The 21,516-nt window shown below is 37.4% G+C and overlaps 1 protein-coding gene across 5 annotated transcripts in view; it reads left to right on the top strand.

The window, feature by feature from the left end:
• Nucleotides 1–21,516, top strand: part of DNAAF4 (dynein axonemal assembly factor 4) — a 68,877-nt gene that overhangs the window by 31,645 nt on the left and 15,716 nt on the right. For 3 of the 5 annotated variants that reach the window (XM_079129963.1, XM_079129966.1, XM_079129962.1), the window contains exons 5-6: nucleotides 3,661–3,806; nucleotides 7,147–7,256. In XM_079129963.1, the coding sequence (XP_078986089.1) occupies nucleotides 3,661–3,806; nucleotides 7,147–7,256 (256 nt within the window). Of the gene's footprint in view, nucleotides 1–3,660; nucleotides 3,807–7,146; nucleotides 7,257–8,869; nucleotides 9,397–10,275; nucleotides 10,842–21,516 lie in introns of those variants that run through there. The other 2 variants (XM_079129964.1, XM_079129965.1) reach the window with 2 other exon arrangements.

Genomic DNA, 21,516 nt, shown 5'->3' with positions numbered 1-21,516 from the left:
CTAAAATCCCAATGATGTACCTCACAGAAATAGAGCAGCAATCATGAAATTCATCTGGAAGAATAAGAAACCCAGAATAGCTAAAGCAATCCTTAGCAGGAAAAATGAAATGGGGTATCGCAATACCAGAACTTCAACTGTACTACAACGCAATAGTAACAAAAACGACATGGTATTGGCACCAAAATAGACAGGTAGATCAATGGTACAGAATAAAGGACACGGACACAAACCCAAATAAATACAATTTTCTCATACTAGACAAAGGTTCCAGAAATATGCAATGGAGAAAAGATAGCCTCTTCAACAAATGGTGCTGGGAAAACTGGAAATCCATATGCAACAGAATGAAACTAAACCCCTATCTCTCACCCTGCACAAAACTCAACTCACAATGGATCAAGGACCTTGAAATCAGACCAGAGACCCTGCATCTTATAGAAGAAAAAGTAGGTCCAAATCTTCACCTTGTTGACTTAGGATCAGACTTCCTTAACAGGACTCCCATAGCACAAGAAATAAAAGCAAGAATCAATAACTGGGATAGATTCAAACTAAATAGCTTTCTCTCAGCAGAGGAAACTATCAGCAATGTGAAGAGAGAGCCTACAGAGTGGGAGAATATCTTTGCCTCTCATACTTCAGATAGAGCGCTAATTTCCAGAATATATAAAGAACTCAAAAAACTCTACACCCAGAATACAAATAACCCAATCAACAAATGGGCTAAGGAAACGAACAGACACTTCACAGAAGAAGATGTACAAGCAATCAACAGATATATGAAAAAATGTTCACCATCTTTAGTAATAAGAGAAATGCAAATCAAAACTACACTAAGATTCCATCTCACCCCAATTAGAATGGCGATTATCAAGAACACAAGCAACAATAGGTGTTGGAGAGGATGTGGGGAAAAAGGTATACTCATACATTGCTGGTGGGACTGCAAATTAGTGCAGCCACTCTGGAAAGCAGTGTGGAGATTCCTTAGAAAACTTGGAATGGACCTACCATTTGACCCAGCGATCCCACTCCTCAGTCTATACCCAAAGGACTTAAAATCAGCACACTACAGAGATACAGCCACATCAATGTTCATAGCTGCTCAATTCACAATAGCTAGACTATGGAACCAACCTAGATGCCCTTCAATTGATGAATGGATAAAGAAACTGTGGTATATATATACAACGGAATATTACTCAGCTATAAAGAATAATAAAATTATGGCATTTGCAGGCAAATGGATGAAATTGGAGAATATCATGTTAAGTGAGATAAGCCAATCTCAAAAATCCAAAAGACGAATGATCTCACTGATAAGCGGATGATGACAGTTAATGGGGGGTGGGAGTGGGACAAGAATGGAGGAAGGAGGGACTGTATAGAGGGAAAAGAGAGGTGGGAGGGGTTGGGGGGAAGAAAAAAATAATGGAATGAATCAAACATCATTACTCTATGTAAATTTATGAATATGCAAATGGTATGCTGTTACTCCATGTACAAACAGAAACAACATGTATCCCATTTGTTTACAATAAAAATAAATTAAAAAAAAAAAAGAGCAGAGTTCAGCCTGGTGCAGTGGCACATGCCTGTAATTCAGCCACTCTGGATGGGTGAGGCAAGAGGATCACAAGTTCGAGGCACACTGGGCAACTTAGCGAAATACTGTCTTGAAATTTTAAAAGAAAAACAGGCCAGGGATGTAGCATGTAATAGAGTGCTTGCCTAGTATGTGCAAGACCCTGGGTTTAATCCTTAATATTGAAAAATGGGCTACGAGGCTAAAATAAAGAATACTGAGAAAGCAAAAAGTTTGGGAAATTTTTCAGAAAGTAGAACAGAATGACAAAAAAATTTAAAATAGGAAAAGCATTAGAAGATTCAACCAAGATGTCCAGCATCACATAGTAGAAATATTAGGGAAAGGGAAAGAAAAATAGAGGAAATCATTAAAAGTGTTTTCTTAAATTCTGAGAATTAAAATAAATGAGGTTTTAGATTGAAAGGACCAAGCACGTCTTTTTGTTTTGTGAAAGTATCACAGAGTGCCACAGACCGGGTTATTTATTTATTTATTGAACCCAGGAGTGCTCTACCACTGAGCCATATCCTCAGCCCTTTTGAGCCCTTTTGTTTTTTTTATTTTGAGACAGGATCTCAATAAATTGTCAGTTGTGATCTCAAACTTACAGTCTTCCTGCCTCAGCCCCCCTGAGCAGGTGTGTGCCATATAATTTTATAATAGTTCACAGCTAGTTTTATATGTTTAGTTTTATAATAGTTCTGGGTTTTTCAAATTTTCTATTTTTTCAAGTTAATTTTGGTAATTTGTTTCTAAATTGCACATTTCATCTTTTTAAATTTGTTACCATAAATTTCTCTTATTTATTTATGTCTACTTTTGAACATAAGGTGGGCTCAAGCTAACCATTGTAATAAAGAGACCCAAAAAATTAATTTATTGTAATGTAACACTTTGTTATGCTACAGTGATCAATCTAGGTCTGATAGATGACTATGTTCCATAGGAACCAAGGTCCAGACTGGAAGGTTCACTTCTGTCTTCACATCATATGGCTCCCATTCTTGGGTACAAGAGGTCTTTTCTCTTACCTGCACCCCTCCTTTGAAATGTCTACTCAGGTCTTTTTCTGTTTTTATTTAATTATTTATTTATGGGATGGATCTCTTTATGTTGCCCAGGCTGGCCTGGAACTCCTAGGCTCAAGTCATTCTTCTGCCTTAGCCTCCCAAGTAGCTGGATTACACTTGGCCTTTTTCAAGTTTTTTAAATTGTAAGATTATTTTTTCTCTTTCTTTCTTTGTTTATATTCATTTTCTGTCAAGGATATTACTCCTGCTGTGTGTGTGTGTGTGTGTGTGTACACCCAGGGGCACTCTAGAAATGGGGTCTTGCTAAGTTGCTGAGGCTGATCTCAAACTTGTGATACTTCAGTCTCAGACTCCTGAGTTGTTACAATTACAGGCAAGTGCCATTCCACCTGGCCCTATCCTATTTCTTGCAAATTTTTTTTTTTCACCAGTTTTGATATTTGCCTTTAAGCCTGTGTATCCTATTTTTGGTTCTTTAGTGGTTTTGCTTTTTGTTGTTGCTGCTGTTGTTTTTAAGCTACCTTTTCTTTTTCTTTACTTAAATAGGTTATGTTCCAACATATATATTAATTTCCCTTCTTATATTGGCTTAACAGTCATTACAGCTCATCACTTTTATTTAAATATTCAGATTTTCATTAGTATTCTTTGCCTTTTCTCATTAGCTCTCTCTGATGGTAGAAAAACTTACACCCTCATAAGGAAATGTATAGGAGATATTGCTATAGGGGGTGGTATTGACAATGATGGCTTTGTATAAGTTCCTCATCTAGAGTGATATAGAGTTGCTTAAGTGCTCTTCCTTAGAGATGATGTAAATTGAACGTTATAGTTCAACAAAGAGAATCCTAGAAAAGTAGTGGAGTCACTGATTAAAGAATAGATTAGCTGCCATGTTATATTTCTTTTTGCAGAAAATATCGTTGGTTTATTTGTTTAAGATTTCAGGATTAGCTTAGATATGTAATCATTTTAAAAGTCAATTTGTTAACTAGAAAGTGAGAAATAAATGGTTTACTTCTACTATTGCTTTTGCAGGGAGAAATTCAGAAAATATATTTTTTGCAAAGTTAAAGGAAGACTGTATTCCTGCTCCTCGCTCTGTTGGAAATATTAAAATAAACTTCACTCCTCGTGTATTCCCAACTGCACTCCGTGAATCTAAAGTAGCAGAAGAAGAGGAGGTAGATACACTTGCTTTAGTTACAGTGATACCAGTTAAAATGCTTTCATTTCATTTCATCTATCAAAACTTGTACGATTCTATATTTTTAAGTATTTATTACACTAAAGACTTCATGGATATATTCATGAATATTTCCTTATGAGAAAGTATATTTTGAAGATTATTGACTCTCAAATACTGATGTGAGAACATTGATTTAATATATAAAATTACTGCTTATTCTAAGAGAGAAATGTTACACTTTACCATTTGTTTTATCGTTTTATTTTATACATCATTTTCTTTTTTTTTTTTCTTTTTTTTGGTGTGCGCGCGCGCGTGTGTATGTGTATGTGTTTGGTGCTGGGGATCAAACCCATAGCCATAGCTTTGTACATGCTAGCAAGCACTATACCACTGAGCTACATCCCCAACCCTTGGTAATATATTAATAAACTTTGGAACAGAAAAGATTTGAAAATTATCATTAAACTTACTGAGCGCTGGACTCTGAAGTATTATATCTGTAGTTACATAAATGCTAAGAGGGTTTTTTTGTTTGTTTTTGTTTTTTTTTTTTACTGTAAGGCAAGAACTGATGCCTTTCTCAGTTGAAAAGTTCTAGAAACTATGCACAGTGGCATATGCCTATAATCCCAGCAGATGAGAAGGCAGAGAGAAGAGAGTTGCACGTTCAAAGTCAGCCTCAGCAACTTAGTGAGGCCCTAAGCAATTAGTGAAAATAAGAAACAAAAAGGGCTGGGGATATAGATCAGTGGTAAAGCACTTCTGGTTTCAATCCCAGTACACGCCCCACCAAAAAATGCTGTAGAAATAACTGAAGATCCTTAAGACAGAATGACAATTTGTAAATATGTTTTCTTATTAAGCAACATATTTCTTTTTTTTGGTGGGGAGAGTACTGGGGATTAAACTCAGGGGCACTTGACCACTGAGCCATGTCCCCAGCTCTTTTTTGTATTTTGTTTAGAGACAGTAATATATAACTGAGTATATATAATAAATAGCTGAGTTACTTACTGAGAGCCTTGCTTTTGCTGAGGCTAGCTTTGAACTGTCAATCCTCCTGCCTCAGCCTCCTGAGCCACTGGGATTACAGGCATGCTCCATCTTGCTCAGCTAACCAACATATTTCTATATTTCATTTTAAAATTATTTCTACAATTATGCAACTATACTTAATTTAATGTAGAAAAATAAAATGTCAAAAAGTAAAATAATAGGGGGTACCGTTGTGGCTCAGTGATAAAGCACTTGCCTGGCATGTGTGAGGCTCTGGGTTTGATACTCAGCACCACATATAAATAAATAAAATAAATAAAATAAAAAGATCCATTGACAACTAAAAAAATATTTAAAAAAGGAATAAAAAATGGTAAAATAATAATCAAGCGAATTCCCAGAGAGATGACATTTGTACTCGAAATTTTTATCTATTTAATCTCCACCAGGTTGTGAAATTTTTAAAAAGTTTTAAAGTGTATAAATACTAAGTTGGGCATGGTGGCACATACCTGTAATCTCAGCTACTTGGGAGGCTGTCCTGGGCAACTAAGTTAGACCCTGTCTCAAAATAAAATAAAAAGGGATGGGGGTGTATCTCACTTACCTAGCATGTTCAATCCCCAGTATTTGGGGTGGGGGTTGTATAAAGACTGACAGGTTAAAAATCACCATCAAATAGTGCATTTTTCTGTTCAGGCTGCTATAATCGAAATATCACAAATTGAGTGGCATAATCAACAAATGTTCCTTTCTCTTTTTATTAAGTATTTTGTTTAGTTGTCAATTAACTTTATTTAATTTATTTATATGTATTGCTGAGAATCAAACCCAGTGCCTCACACATGTTAGACAAGCACTCTACTACCACTGAGCCGTGACTCCAGCCCAAACATTCCTTTCTTATGATTTTAAGATCAGGGTGCAAGGGAGCTGGAGTGCTTGCCTAGCACGTGTGAGGCCCTGGGTTCAATCCTCAGCACCACATAAAAATAAATAAATAAAGGCACTATGTCCACTACAACTAAAAAATGCGATTAGGGTGCAAGTGTAGCCAGATTTTGATGTGTGTCCTCATCCTAGCTTGTTGCATGCCTACTTTCTTACTATATCTTCATAGCTACCTTCTTATTATTATCTTCACATGATGGTAGGGAATAAGAGCTTTTCGATCACTTTTTTTTTTTTTGTACTGCTGAAGATTGAACCCAAGGGTGTTCTGCCAGTTAGCCACATCCTCAGCCCTTCTTAGAAATAAGATCTTTATATATGATATGGTTTGGTTATAGTTTGTCCCCTGTGTTCAGTAGCTTTCTGTCACTGAAAAAATACCAAAGAAAATCAACTTATAAGGATTTACTCTACTCATGTTGACCAGGAAGCACAGATGAAGAGACTAGGATCCCATATATTCTTAAAGGTCATACTCTTAATAACCTAACTTCCTTCCATTAGGTCCTGCCTCTTAAAGGTTCTGCTTCCTCCCAATAGTACCACAGTCTGATGACCAAAGCTTTTCTTTTCATTTATTTTTTTTTAAAGTTTGTTAGGGGTGGGTACCAGGGATTGAACCCATGAGTGCTTAATACTGAGCCATGTCCCCAGCCCATTTTATTTTTTATTTTAAGACAGGATCTCACTAACTTAGCAAGTTGCTTAGGGCCTTGCTAAATTGCTGAGGCTGGCTAAGTTGCTGAGGCTGGCTTTGAACTTGCCATCTTCCTGCCTTAGCCTTCCAAGTCACTGGGATGACAGGCATATGCCACCATACACGGGCTGTGACCAAGCTTTTAAGACATGACCTTTGGGGGACATTTAAGATCCAAGCTATAACATTCCCCAAAATTTCATATGCTAGAAACTTGGTTCCAAAGTAAAGGTATTGAGTGGTGATAGATTTTTAAGAGTTGAGGCTTAGTAGAAGGTGATTAGGTCATGGATACACCACCCTTGGAAAGGATTAGTGCCAGCCTTGAAGAGTGTATTAGTTTCCATTAGAGTAGACTATCATAAATCATGGAGCCTGGCCCTTCTCTATCGACTGCTTCCTATGATCTCTCTCTCTCTCTCTGCCCCACCCCCCTTACTCTCCCTCTCATCACATCCCTTCACACAAACTCCCACCACATGCCATTCAACATGTTGTAATGTAACCAAGAAGGCTCTCATTAGAGCCTGGCCAAGTAGGGGTCATTCAGTCTTAGACTTCAAAGCCTCCAAAACAGTGAACAAAATGAACCTCTTTTCTTTATAAGTACTCAGACTTGGGTATTTTGTCATAGCAACACAAAATAGACTAAGACAATGTCCCTCTCAAGACTTTCTTTTCATTTCAGTGGCTGCACAAACAAGCTGAGGCACGAAGAGCAATGAATACTGATATCCCTGAATTTTGTGATTTAAAAGAAGACGAAAAGAACCCAGAATGGTTGAAGGAAAAAGGAAAGTAAGTTGTTTGAAATCTGGCCATGAGATGTATAATGTATGTAGGCATTTGTACTAATGACATTTTCTGGATATTTTGACCTCTGTGTTTGTGTTTGTTAGTGGGGAGAGATTATTACAAATAAGCAAATAAGGTAGGTAGGGCCTTCACACTTAAGAAGTCAGATAGTATGACAAGTATGGGTCTTATTTTTAAATATAAATGTCATATAAATGAAAATATTGCATCTTTTGTGATGTTTATTAAAATCCCTTTTAAAGCTGAGTGTAGTGGTGCATGCCTGTAATCCCAGCAGCTTGGGAGGCTGAGGCAGGAGGATTGCAAGTTCAAATCCAGCCTCAGCAACTTAGCAAGGCCCTAAGTGACTCAGTGAGACCCTGTCTCTAAATAAAATATAGAAAACAGCTGGGAATGTGGCTCAGGAGTTAAGTGCCCCTGGATTCAGTCCCCAGTACCGATAAATAAATAAATTAATTAATTAAAATCCCTGTTAAAATCACTTTTCATTTAGCATAAGTCCTTCCTGACACCTCCCTTAAAACGTTTCTAAAAAATGTATTTTTATTATTCATGTCCATTTTTTAAAAAGTACTAATTGCCAGGTGCACTGGTACACACTCCTAATCCCAGCTACTCAGGAGGCTGAGGCAGGAGGATAGCAAATTTAAGGTCAGCCTCTGCAATTTAGAGAGATTTGTCTCAAAATTTAACGGGCTGGGAACGTAGGTTGGTGGTAGAGTGCTCCTGAGTACGGTCCCCATACCACAAAATAACACATTTTAAGAAAATTATAAAAAATTTAAAGTTTCAAATTATTTCATAAATTATTGTTTTATATCTAAGCTACCACTTTACTTATATATGGTTCTGAGTATTAATATTGTAATACAGTTATTAAAAACAGTGAATTCTGGTGTATTCTGGGTAGCAATTTGAGTTCATACTTTGAGGTAGTTATGGATACTTTTCTTTTTTTTTTTTTGATATGGGGATTGAACCCCATATCAGGGTTGCTTAACCACCAAGTCGTATCCCCAGCCCTTTTTGCCTTTTGATTTTTTTATTTTGAGACAGAGTCTCACTTAGTTGCTTAGGGCCTCACTTAGTTGCTGAGGCTGGCTTTGGACTTATGGTCCTTCTGCCTCAGTCTCCCAAGTTGCTGGGATTACAGACATGTGCCACTATGTTCGGCTTTCTTTTTTTCTTTTGTAAGGACATTTAGATAACACTAGTTCCACCTGCATAACCTGGAAAACTCTATCTCAAGATCTTTAACTTAATCATATCTGCAAGCTCCTTTCTATCAGATTAGATAACATTCATGAATTCTGGGAATTAGGATGCAGACATCTTTTCAGGGGACACAACATCTATATTTTTCTTTTCTCATATTTTTGATTGGTCTTTTCTTCTGTTACAACACCAGGGATTGATTTGTGGCATTTAGGTGGATTTGGCAATTTTTATGAGGGTTAGAAGCTTGAGATATGATGGGTTGGTTCTTTTTATTCTGAACAGTAAAACTAATGTGATCTTTCCTCTTCTATCTCCTTTTCCTTTTTTCCTTTCTCTCCATTTTTTTAACCATTAATTCAACATCTATTGATTAACAGCAATTTACCAGACTATAGCATAGAACTGTACTACAGAGAGCAGGGGAAAGAGACATACACAAATACTTTAATACTGAGTGGGAAGTACAGTAACTTAGATGAGGAAAAGGAATATGCAGTTATGGAAGAGGGGCACCTAATCTTAAAGGCAGAAGGTCAGCTGAGAAAAAACTTTATAGAGAAAATAGTACTTGAGCTCCTTTTAATGATATCTAGGTTTTAGGAGTAATGTAGAAAAAGGCCGTTATTTTAGACAAAGGTGACAGAATGAGCAGAAATAGGAAATAGTATGATGAAACTATGGGAAGTTTATTCTTTGCTGAAACATAAAATTTGATGCTATGGGGATTGACAAATGAACCTAGAAAATAGGCAGAGGCTTGTAAGATTCACATGTTAGCCCATAAGGTGGGGAAAAATTTTTTTTGTTGTAAAAACACAGACAAAGCCTTTGAAGTAAGCCATGTTATACAGAAGGGGTGACCTAAGAAATATTTATGCAGTAAATGGGCAAAAATTATTATCTTTTTCAGTGTTGGGGATCAAACCCAGTGCCTTGAGCATGATAGGTAAGCTCTCTACCTACCATTGAGATACATAACACCTCAGAAATTCTTGACTGATTTTTGGGAGTAAGAAAGAAAAAATACTCATGGGTAACTTCCAGATTTTTAGCTTGAGTGACTATGTGATGCCACCAACTGAATTTGAAAATACTTAGAAGAAGGACTAGTTAGAAAGGAATGCAAGTAAGTTTAATTTTGAATAGGTTGAATTTGAGATGTCTCTGAGCCAGTGATGAGTTTGAAACTCAGGGAAGAGGCCAGCACTGTCGATATATATATATTTGGGTATTATTAGCATTTTAAATAGAAGTTAAATTTATAAAAGTAGTTGAGATCGACTGGGAATATAGCTCAGTGGTAGAAGGTGCATTTAGTATGTACAGGGAACTGGGTTCAATCCTCAGCACTGAAACAAACAGAAACCAAAAACAACAAAAAGAAAGGTTAGCCAGTGGTACACACTTGTGATACCAGCTATTTGGAGGAGGTTGAAACAGGAGGTTCACAAGTTTGAGGCCAGCCTCAGCCACTTAGACCCCATCTCAAAATAAAAAATAAAGCAGACCACCAGTGGAGCACCCTCTGCCTGCTGTTGCCTGGAAGTTCACTGTCACAGTACCTGCAGGTTTGGTTACATGTGACTGCTGCCATTTTGATACAACATTCAGACCCCATAGGATCCCCGGCCAACCAACTAAGCCCCGTCAGGATCCCTCAGCCAGTCTGATCACTCCCTGCCTCCGGGCCGTCACATCAAATGCTCCCCGCCACCAGGAACCCCGGACTGACTGCATCCTATCACCAGGACCCCTAGACCAACTGATTGTACCCTACCTCCAGGATCTGCAACCAGACCGACCACAGCCCACCTCCAGGACCTCTGCCTGACCAACCGCACCCCCTCCTCCAGGACCTCCAGCTGACCACGTCCACACCCGAGCTGCATCTCTCCATTTGCCAACACATTTGGAAGGCAGAGCGGTCATCTTGGATAATCCTGGAAGCCATAGCTCCCATCTTTAGGTGGAGCAAATCCCATCCTGAGACTCCTGCTGGAGACTGGAAGCTCATTGTCAGCTCTCATGCATCAGGCTACTGAACACTGGGAGATTTGAATACTATATGACTGTTATAGTGTAAAATTTCTTTTTTCTCCTTATTGAAAAATTTTAAGGTTTTATTTCTTTACTTTTCTCGCTCTCTTTTCCTTTTGTTTACCTGTTCCCTCAGAGTTTCTTTCTCCCTTTTCGCATGCTAACAACCAACTTCTTTTGATTACACTCTCACGCTTTCCATGATCTAGAACTTCTATATATTCTTTTCTTATCCCATTAACAGGTACATTCTACACCCCTCCACATCCTCTTTGTCCTCTAGTAGAAACTGCACATCTTATTGCAAATCTGTTATACTCATTTTGTTTATTATGACAATATTGTTAATGTCCTCATGGGGGTTTTTTGGTCTAGGATTGCATACTGTCTGAACTGGGCACTGCTAATATTGATCTCCCCCTTAAAGAAAAAGGTTTTGGAAACCTATAGGGTCACTATAAGCCTATTAGGGGGAAACTACAATACCCTAGATCTGCACTGCTAGAGGGGAAGATACATGAACAACATGAAAAAACAAGGGAAGAAAATGATCCTAACAAATCTAGATTCTATATTAATAGACTCCAGTGACAGTATGGTAGAAGAAATGTCAGAAAGGGACTTCAGATTATACATGATTAAGATGATTCATGAAGCAAAGGATGAGATAAGAAAGCAAATACTGGCAATGAATGATAATACCAATAAGCAGTTGAAAGAGCAGCTGCAGGAAGCAAAAGATCATTTCAACAAAGAGATAGAGATTCTCAAAAAAAAACCAAACGGAAATCCTGAAAGGAAGGAAACAATAAACCAAATAAAAAACTCAGTGGAAAGCATCACCAACAGACTAGACCACTTGGAAGACAGAACCTCAGACAATGAAGACAAAATATTTAATCTTGAAAATAAAGTTGCCCAAATAGAGAAGATGGTAAAAAAGTCATGAACAAAATCTCCAACTGTAAGACCCCAAAAAGGAGACCCGAACTCTGTCCCACAGATCGACGGCAACCCCAATCAACCGCAGGAGGTGTCACTTGATGCAAACCACAAGAGGCTTTTATGCCAGCGCACTGGGACCCAACTCGTGACTCACGCAGGAGTCGAGGAGTTGAGTCCCTAGCAGAAAATATTACAAGTTTATAAAGGCAGAAACCACACATCGGGAGGGGTCGCACACGGAAGGGAAAAGGGGAACAAAGCCGCCGGGAAATTCCAAAGGGGGTCTGGTTTGCTGATAACATACAACATGTTTCACAATGTTTTACAACAGGGCGTAGATTCTGGTCAACAGTTTCTGGTAATCTTATATCCTATATATCTTAACTGTCTGAGCACTATCTTGCTCAATTTACCCTTTTACTCTCTGTTTGGGGCTGTTTCCTGGAACAGCTTTAAGGGCTTTGTTCCCATCACTGGGAGGGAGGCCTTAGGGAGTTGAGATAAAACAGACAGCTTAAAAAAATGTCCATTCTTTCACAACAACTATGGGACATCATGAAAAGACCAAATTTAAGAAATATCAGGATTGAGGAAGGCACAGAGATACAAATCAAAGGAATGAACAACCTATTCAATGAAATAATATCAGAAAATTTCCCAAACCTGAAGAATGAAATGGAAAATCAAAATCAAAAGGCTTACAGAACACCAAATGCACACAATCACAACAGATCCACACCAAGGCACATTATAATGAAAATACCTAACATACACAATAAAGATAGGATTTTGAATGCTGTGAGAGAAAAGCATGAGATTACATATAGGGGGAGACCAATACGGATATCAGCAGATTTCTCAGCCCAGACTCTAAAAGCTAGATGGACCTGGAACAACAAATTTCAAGTTCTGAAAGAACATGGTTGCCAACCAAGAATCCTATACCCAGCAAAACTAACCTTCAGATTTGAAGATGAAATAAAATCCTTCCATGATAAACAAAAGTTAAAAGAATTTACAAATAGAAAGCCCACACTACAGAATATTCTCAACAAAATATTCCAAGAGGAGAAAATGAAAAACAACAATGGAGGTCAGCAAAGGGAGGAACTACCTTAAAGAAATATCCATTCAAAGGAGAAACCAAGCCAAGTTAAAAACCAAAAATAAGCCCAAATGACTGGGAATGCAGTCACTCAATAATAACCCTGAACATTAATGTCCTAAACTCATCAATCAAAAGACATAGACTGGCAGAATGGATTAAAAAGAAAGACCCAGGCCTGGGGAGATAGTTTAGTTGGTAAAGTGCTTGCCTTACAAGCACAAGGCCGTGGGTTTGATCCCCAGCACCAAAAAAAAAAAAAAAAAAAAAATAGACCCAACAATATGGTGCATTCAAGAGACTCATCTCATAGATAAAGACATCCACAGACTAAAGGTGAAAGGATGGGGAAAAACCTACCATGCACACAGACTCAGTAAAAACGTGGGGGTTTCCATCCTTATATCAGATAAACTGAACTTCAGGCCAAAGTTAGAAGGAATAAAGAAGGACATGTCATACTGCTTAAGGGAACCATAAATTAGGAAGACATAACGATCATAAATATTTATGCCCCAAGCAATGGTGCATCCAGGTACATCAAACAAATCCTCAATTTCTCAGTTCCAAGAATCAAATAGACCACAACACAATAATTCTGGGTGACTTTAACACACCTCTGTCACCACTGGATACATCTTCCAAACAAAAAATACACAAAGAAAACATAGAACTGAATAACACCATCAATAATCTAGACTTAACAGACATATATAGAATATTCCATCCATCAATGAGCGAATTCACTTTCTTCTCAGCAGCACATGGAACCTTCTTGAAAATAGACCATATGTTATGCCACAAAGCAGCCCTTAGGAAATGCAAAAAAATAGAGATACTGCCTTGTGTTCTATCACATCATAATGGAATGAAATGAGAAATCAATGACAAAATAAAAAAACAGAAATTACTCCAACACCTGGAGACTAAATAATATGCTATTGAATGAAGCATGGATAAACAGAAAACATCAGGGAGGAGATAAAAAAATTCTCAGAGGTAAGTGAGAATGATGATACAACATATCAAAATCTCTGGGACACTATGAAAGCAGTACTAAGAGGAAAATTCATTGCATGGAGTGCATTCAAGAAAAGAATAAAATGTCAACAACTAAATGACCTAACATTACAGCTCAAAGCCCTAGAAAAAGAAGAACAGCAACAAAAGTAGTAAAAGACTGGAAATAATTAAAATCAGAGCTGAAATCAATGAAATTGAACAAAAGAAACAATTCAAAAAACTGACAAAACAAAAAGTTGGTTCTTTGAAAAAGGAAACAAAATAGACAAACCCTTAGCCACACTAACAAAGAGAAGGAGAGAGAAAACTCAAATTACTAAAATTCGTGATGAAAAAGGAAATATCACAACAGACACCATTGAGATACATAACATAATGAGAAGCTACTTTGAAAATTTATATTCCAACAAAATAGAAAATACCAAAGACATCAACAAATTCCTAGAGACATATGCTCCTCCCAAACTGAACCAGGAGACATACACAATTTAAACAGATCAATATCACGCAATGAAATACAAGAAGCCATCAAAAGCCTACCATCCAAGAAAAGCCCAGGACCAGATGGATTCTCAGCTGAGTTCTACAAGACCTTCAAAGAAGAACTCATTCCAATGCTTCTCAAAGTATTCCAGGAAATAGAAAAGGAGAGAACCCTACCAAATCCATTCTATAAAGCTAATATCACCTCATACCCAAACCAGGAAAAGACACATCAAGGAAAGAAAATTTTAGACCAATATCCTTGATGAATATGGATGCAAGTTCCTTAACAAAATATTGGCAAAATATTGGCAAATGTATCCAAAAACATATTAAGAAAATTGTGCACCACGATCAAGTGGGGTTCATCCCTGGAATGCAAGGATGGTTTAACATCCATAAATCAATCAACGTAATCCATCATGTCAGTAGACTTAAGGATAAGAATCATATGGTTATATCAATTGATGCAAAAAAAGCATTCGACAAAATACAACATCCCTTCATGCTCAAAACACTAGAAAAAATAGGTATAGTAGGAACATACCTGAACATTGTAAAGGCTATTTATGCTAAGCCCATAGCCAACATCATTCTTAATAAAGAAAAACTGAAAGCATTCCCTTTAAAAACGGGAACAAGACAGGGATGTCCTCTTTCACCACTTCTATTCAACATCATCCTTGAAACTCGAGCCAGAGCAATTAGGCAGACTAAAGAAATTAAAGGTATACAAATAGGAAAAGAGGAACGTAAGCTGTCACTATTTGCTGATGACATGATTCTATATTTAGAGGATCCAAAAACCTCCTCCAGAAAACTTCTAGACCTCATCAATGAATTCAGCAAAATAGCAGGCTATAAAATCAACACGCATAAATCTACAGCATTTTTATACGCAAGTGATGAAACAGCTGAAAGGGAAATGAGGAAAACAACTCCATTTGCAATAGCCTCAAAAAAAATAAAATACGTGGGTATCAATCTAACCAAAGAGGTAAAAGATCTCTACAATGAAAACTACAAAACACTGAAGAAAGAAATTAAGGAAGACCTTAGAAGATGGAAAGATCTCCCATGTTCTTGGATAGGCAGAATTAATATTGTCAAAATGGCCATACTACCAAAAGTGCTATACAGATTCAATGCAATTCCAATTAAAATCCCAATGATGTACCTCACAGAAATAGAGCAGCAATCATGAAATTCATCTGGAAGAATAAGAAACCCAGAATAGCTAAAGCAATCCTTAGCAGGAAGAATGAAACAGGGTGTATCGCAATACCAGAACTTCAACTGTACTACAAAGCAATAGTAACAAAAACGGTATGGTATTGGCACCAAAATACACAGGTAGATCAATGGTACAGAATAGAGGACACGGACACAAACCCAAATAAATACAATTTTCTCATACTAGACAAAGGTTCCAAAAATATGCAATGGAGAAAAGATAGCCTCTTCAACAAATGGTGCTGGGAAAACTGGAAATCCATATGCAGTAAAATGAAATTAAACCCCTATCTCTCATCCAGTACAAAAGTCAACTTGAAATGGATCAAGGATCTAGGAATTAGACCTGAGACCCTTCACCAAATAGAAGAAAAAGTAGGCCCACATCTCTATCATGTTGCCTTAGGACCAGACTTCCTTAACAAAACCCCCATAGCACAAGAAATAAAAGCAAGCATCAATAAATGGGATAGATTCAAACTAAAAAGTTTTTTCTCAGCACATGAAACAATCAACAATGTGAAAAGAGAACCTACAGAGTGGGAGAAAATCTTCTTTTCCACACACTTTAGACAGAGCTCTCATCTCCAGAGTTTATAAAGAACTTAAAACACTTTATAACCAAAATATAAAGAACCAATCAATAAATGGGCTAAGGAAATGGGCAGACACTTCACAGAAGATATACAGGTGATCAATAAATATATGAAAAAGTGCTCATCATCCCTGGTAATTAGAGAAATACAAATTAAAACTACCCTAAGATTTCATCTAACTCCAATTAGAATGACTGTTATCAAGAACACAAGCAATAATAAGTGTTGGCGTGGATGTGGGGGAAAAGGCACACTCATACATTGCTGGTGGAGTTGCAAATTGGTGCAGCCACTTTGTAAAGCAATATTGAGATTCTTCAGAAAGCTTGCAATGGACCACCATTTGACCCAGCTATCCCACTCCTCGGTTTATACCCAAAGGACTTAAAATCAGCATACTACAGTGATGCAGCCACATCAATGTTCATAGCAACTGAATTCACAATAGCTAGATTGTGGATCCGACCTAGATGCCCTTCAATTGATGAATGGATAAAGAAACTGTGGTATATATTCACAATGGAATATTACTCAGCCATAAAGAATAAAATTATGGCATTTGCTGGTAAATGGATGAAGTTGAAAAACATCATGCTAAGTGAAATAGGCCAAGCCCAAAAAAACCAAAGGCCGAATGTTTTCTCTAATAAGTGCATGACAATATATAACAATGGGAGGTGGCGGGGGTGGCGGGGCGGCGGAAGAGAAGAATGAAGGAATTTTGGATGGTGTAGAGGAAAAAGGGGTGGGAGGGGGTGGGGATGGAAAAACAGTAGAATGAAACAGATAGTATTACCCTATATATATGTATGAATACATGAATGGTGTGAATGTATATTGTGTACAGCCATAGAAATGAAAAGTTGTACCCCATTTGTGTATAATGAATCAAAATGTGTCTGTAAAAATAAAAAAATATTTTAATTAAAAAAAAAGAAAAATAAAGAGAAACTAGCAGCATCGCACAAATTATTTCACTTAATTCCTATAATAACCTGACCAGTTGGGTATTATTATATTTATCCCCATTTTTATAAGTGTAGAAACAGGAATAGGGAGTTTGAGAGACTTCGCTAAAATGATAGTTAATATGTAGAATTTGGGATTCAATTCTAGGCAATATGATTTCAAAGCTTGTGTTCTAACCACGCCTTACATCTTTCACATCTGAAAAAAAATACAATTCCAGTCCTTTTGTTCCATTTACTTAGCTCTTATAAAGGCAGACCAGATGTTTGGGGGTATAAATTAGTCCTCCTTGTTGCCTGAGAGTGCAGTGCCTAAGTGTGCATAGCTGAATATTGTGTTCTGTTGAATTGCTTACTTTGCTCTAGAAAATGTTGGCAAATTAGTTTGTGATAGACAGAGATACTTCATTTTCTGAGATTGAAAGAAAGTAAAACAAGTGTGGATCTAGGTAGGTGTGTTACTAGAGATATTGATTAGTAGGTACTGTTGAAAGCCCTGCTAGGTTAGAAAACATGAATTCAGAGAGATACCAGTTAATACAACTGTGTGATTTGTTAAGCATAGAAAAGGTAAGTTAGATTACTGAACACAGAATTGAAGATTATTTATTTACTTAATGGTACTGGGAATTGAACCAAGGGCCTCACAAGTGCTAAACAAGTGCTCTATCACGAGCTACACCTTCAGCCCTTTTTTTTTTGTTGTTGTTTTTTTGAAACAGTGTCTCGCTAAATCGTCCAGGCTGGCCTCACAATTGTAGTCATCCTGCCCCAGCCTCCCAAGCATCTGGGATTACAGGTGTGCACCATCACACATACCAAGGTTGTAATTTTGACTAACAAATACAATAAAAGACTAGGTGTGCAAGAGACCAGCAATTGCTCAAGGGAAAATACCTCAGATATGAAGCCATGGTGTTTAGGCTCAGAAAGATTGAGATGCTGAGAGGTCCAGTAGACCAAGAGAAAATGGAACCATCATTATTAAACCTGGAAAGTGCCGAACCCCGTAGGCCCCCTGATTGGGAATTAAGGTACCTCAGTAAACAGTATGGTAGAAATAGCACTCTACTTAGGGCAAAGTCAGATAAATTTTAAGAAAACATTTTTTGGAAAAGTTGAAGTATTGGAAAGGATTGGAGATTGATACAGATGTAGCAGAAATAGGAGTAAGAAAGGGCAAAGGAGCTAAGGGTTGGAAAAGGCCACAAATAGGAACTTCAGCATGAAGCAAAGAAGAGGTTTGCTTTTTGATCAGTGTCCAAATATAACAGGGTTGATGGACACTAAAATATGTTGACATAAGATGTTATGATTCTGGAACTAGCAAAAGGTCCTAGGCACCGTAGACATGGGGGTACATGCCTGTAATCCCAGCTACTCCAGAGGCTGAAGCAGAAGGATTGCACATTCGACGCCAGTCTTGGCAAATTAGCAAGGCCCTAAACAACTTAACAAGCCTGTCTGAAAATATAAAACAAAAAATGGGCTGGGGTCACTGCATGCCTGTAATCCCAGTAACTTGGGAGGATCACAATCAGCAACTTAGTGAGACCATGTCTCAAAATATAAAAAGGGGAGACTGGGGTTGTGGTTCAGTGGTAGAGCACTTGCCTGACACGTGTGAGGCACTGAATTTTATTCACCACATATAAATAAATAAATAAAAGTCCATCAACAACAATAAAAATAAATAAATAAAATAAAATAAAATAAAAAATAAAAAGGGCTGGGGATATAACTCAGTGATAGAGTACTTCCCTAACAAGTGTGAGGCCCCTGAGCTCATTTCCCAGTACCTGTCTCCCTACACACAAAAGCATTCTTAGAAAAAAACAGAATGCTTTCATTTATCTTTGCCTGCCCTTCTACTGTTATGTCTTAGTTTTATACACCAAAACTACTTTAAAAAAATACTATAAGGTGATATTATTTGCTTATGAAAGTATTTTGCCTTTCCAAATAATATTGTGGATAGCTTTTTTTTTTTCTTGTGGTACTGAGGATTGAACCCAGTGCCTCATGTATGCTCAGAAAGTGCTCTACCAACACTAAGATTCCATCTCACCCCAATTAGAATGGTGATTATCAAGAACACAGCAACAATAGGTGTTGGAGAGGATGTGGGGAAAAAGGTACATTCATACATTGCTGGTGGGGCTGCAAATTAATGCAGCCACTCTGGAAAGCAGTGTGGAGATTCCTTAGAAAACTTGGAATTGACCTACCATTTGACCCAGCTATCCCACTCCTCGGCCTATACCCATAGGACTTAAAATCAGCATACTACAGAGATACAGCCACATCAATGTTCATAGCTGCTCAATTCATAATAGCCAGACAATGGAACCAACCTAGATGCCCTTCAATTGATGAATGGATAAAGAAATTGTGGTGTATATATATATATATATATATATATATATATATACACAAAGGAATATTACTCCGCCATAAAGAATAATAAAATTATGGCATTTGCAGGCAAATGGATGAAATTGGAGAATATCATGTTAAGTGAGATAAGCCAATCTAAAAAATCCAAAAGATGAATGATCTCACTGATAAGCGGATGATGACACATAATGGGGGGTGGGAGGGGGGCAAGAATGGAGGAAGGAGGGACTGTATAGAGGGAAAAGAGAGGTAGGAGGGGTGGGGGGTAAGGAAAAAAATAACGGAATGAATCAAACCATTACTCTATGTAAATGTATGAATATGCAAATGTATGCTGTTACTCCATGTACAAACAGAAACAACATGTATCCCATTCATTTACAATAAAAAAAAAATAAATAAATAAATAAATAAAAGAAAGTGCTCTACCACTGAGCCACATGCCCAGCCCTTTTTAAATATTATTATTATTATTATTATTACTATTATTATTATTATTATTTGCACATCCTCAGCCCTTTTTATTTTTTTATTTTGAGACAGGGTCTCACTAAGTTGCTGAGGGTATTGCTAAATTATTATTATTATTATAGTTTTTTAATATAGGTTGTAGGTAGACACAATACCTTTATTTTATTTAGTTATTTTTATGTGGTGCTGAGGATCGAACTCAGTGCCTCATATGTGCTAGGCAAGCGCTTTACCACCCAGCCACCCCCCAGCCCCTGGCTAAGTTATTGAGGCTAGCCTGGAACTTGTGATCCTCCTGCCTCAGCCTCCCAAGTTGCTGGGATTACAGGTATGGACCACTATGCCCTGCTAAATTTTTTCAATTTTGAGATAGCGTCTTCCTGAGTTGCCCAGTCTTTCCTGGAACTTACAATTCTCCTGCTTCAGCCTCCTGAGTAGTTGTGATTACAGGTATATGCCACCACACCTGGTCCAAATATCTTTTTATTGAGAACATCTCACATAAAACAGTCTGTGTGTTCTAATATAGGTATATACATGCATGATGTTATTTAATAGGTATATGTGACTCAGAATCTGTAAATAACTTTAATAACTAGTGAATAACTTTAATAACTACTTTTCTAAATACTTGTATCACATGAGATAGATGGACCATTGTTTTGTCCCTTTGACATTACTTTGTGTTTGATATTTAGCATGAATTTCTTTGTACCCTAGATTTAAAATTCCTTCTTTCCCCATTTTAGGTTCATTTGAATTCTATCTGCATACCTCACACTCTCAAATTCTAACATAAGAAGATATTAAGGATATATAACTCTACAGTCTAGGATCTAGTAACTTATTATTGTTGTTATGTAAATTTACCTTCTACCCGAATTCTAGTGTCTAAACTTTCTTTTATTTTCTCTAAGGTTTTGTAGCTTGCCTAAAAACCTAGTCATTTTTAAAATTGAGGCCCTGCTTTGCTTTTGCTTTTCCTCTTGCCACCCAGGGTAATTATGCTTCCAAATCCCAGTTTAGTATGTAGGAGACTGCTACTTGCTACCCGTGCCAACTTATGCTAGTCAGACTTTTGCTGTTTCTGAATTTTATGCAGCTGGATTCCATCTGTTTGTTGGATGTCCTTTTACTTTACATTGGACTTTTTTTTTTCCCTTGCAGTACTGGGAATTAAATCCAGGGCCTTGAACATGTTAGGCAAGTGCTGAACCAATGACCTACATCCTCAACCCCTTTAATTTAAAAAAAAATTTAAATTTAATTTTAATTTTGAAACAGGTTGCTAAATTCCTGAAGCTTGCCTCAAACTTGTGATCCTTCTGCTTCAGCCTTCTTGTTTTTTCATGCTGATTCTTGACTACCTGTAACCATCTTCTCCCAACACAGTACACAGTTTCTACTTTCCAAATTGAATTTCCTACCAATACTTTAGTTTGGGTCTATGCCCCTACAAGAAATATGAGGAATTAGCCTACCACACTCTTGGATGCTGGTAGAACACAGGAGATTCAGCTGGATGTGGCATATGCCTATAATCCCAGTGACTTGGGAGGCTGAGGCAGGAGGATTTCAAGTTCCAGGCCAGCTTAAAAAGCAAAACCAGTGAGACCCTGTCTCAAAATAAAAAATAAAAAGGGCCAGGTGTGGTGGTGCACACCTGTAGTCCCAGGCTAGGGAGGCTGAGGCAGGAGAATTGGAAATTCAAAGCCAGCCTCAGGAATTTAGTGAGGTCCTGAACAACTTGGTGAGACCCTTCTCAA

The sequence above is a fragment of the Sciurus vulgaris genome (genome assembly GCF_902686455.1).
Source record: "Sciurus vulgaris genome assembly, chromosome: 2".
Lineage (NCBI taxonomy): Eukaryota > Metazoa > Chordata > Mammalia > Rodentia > Sciuridae > Sciurus > Sciurus vulgaris.
The sequence above is the reverse complement of the archived record's forward strand: the minus strand, read 5'-3'. Positions and strand labels throughout refer to the sequence as shown.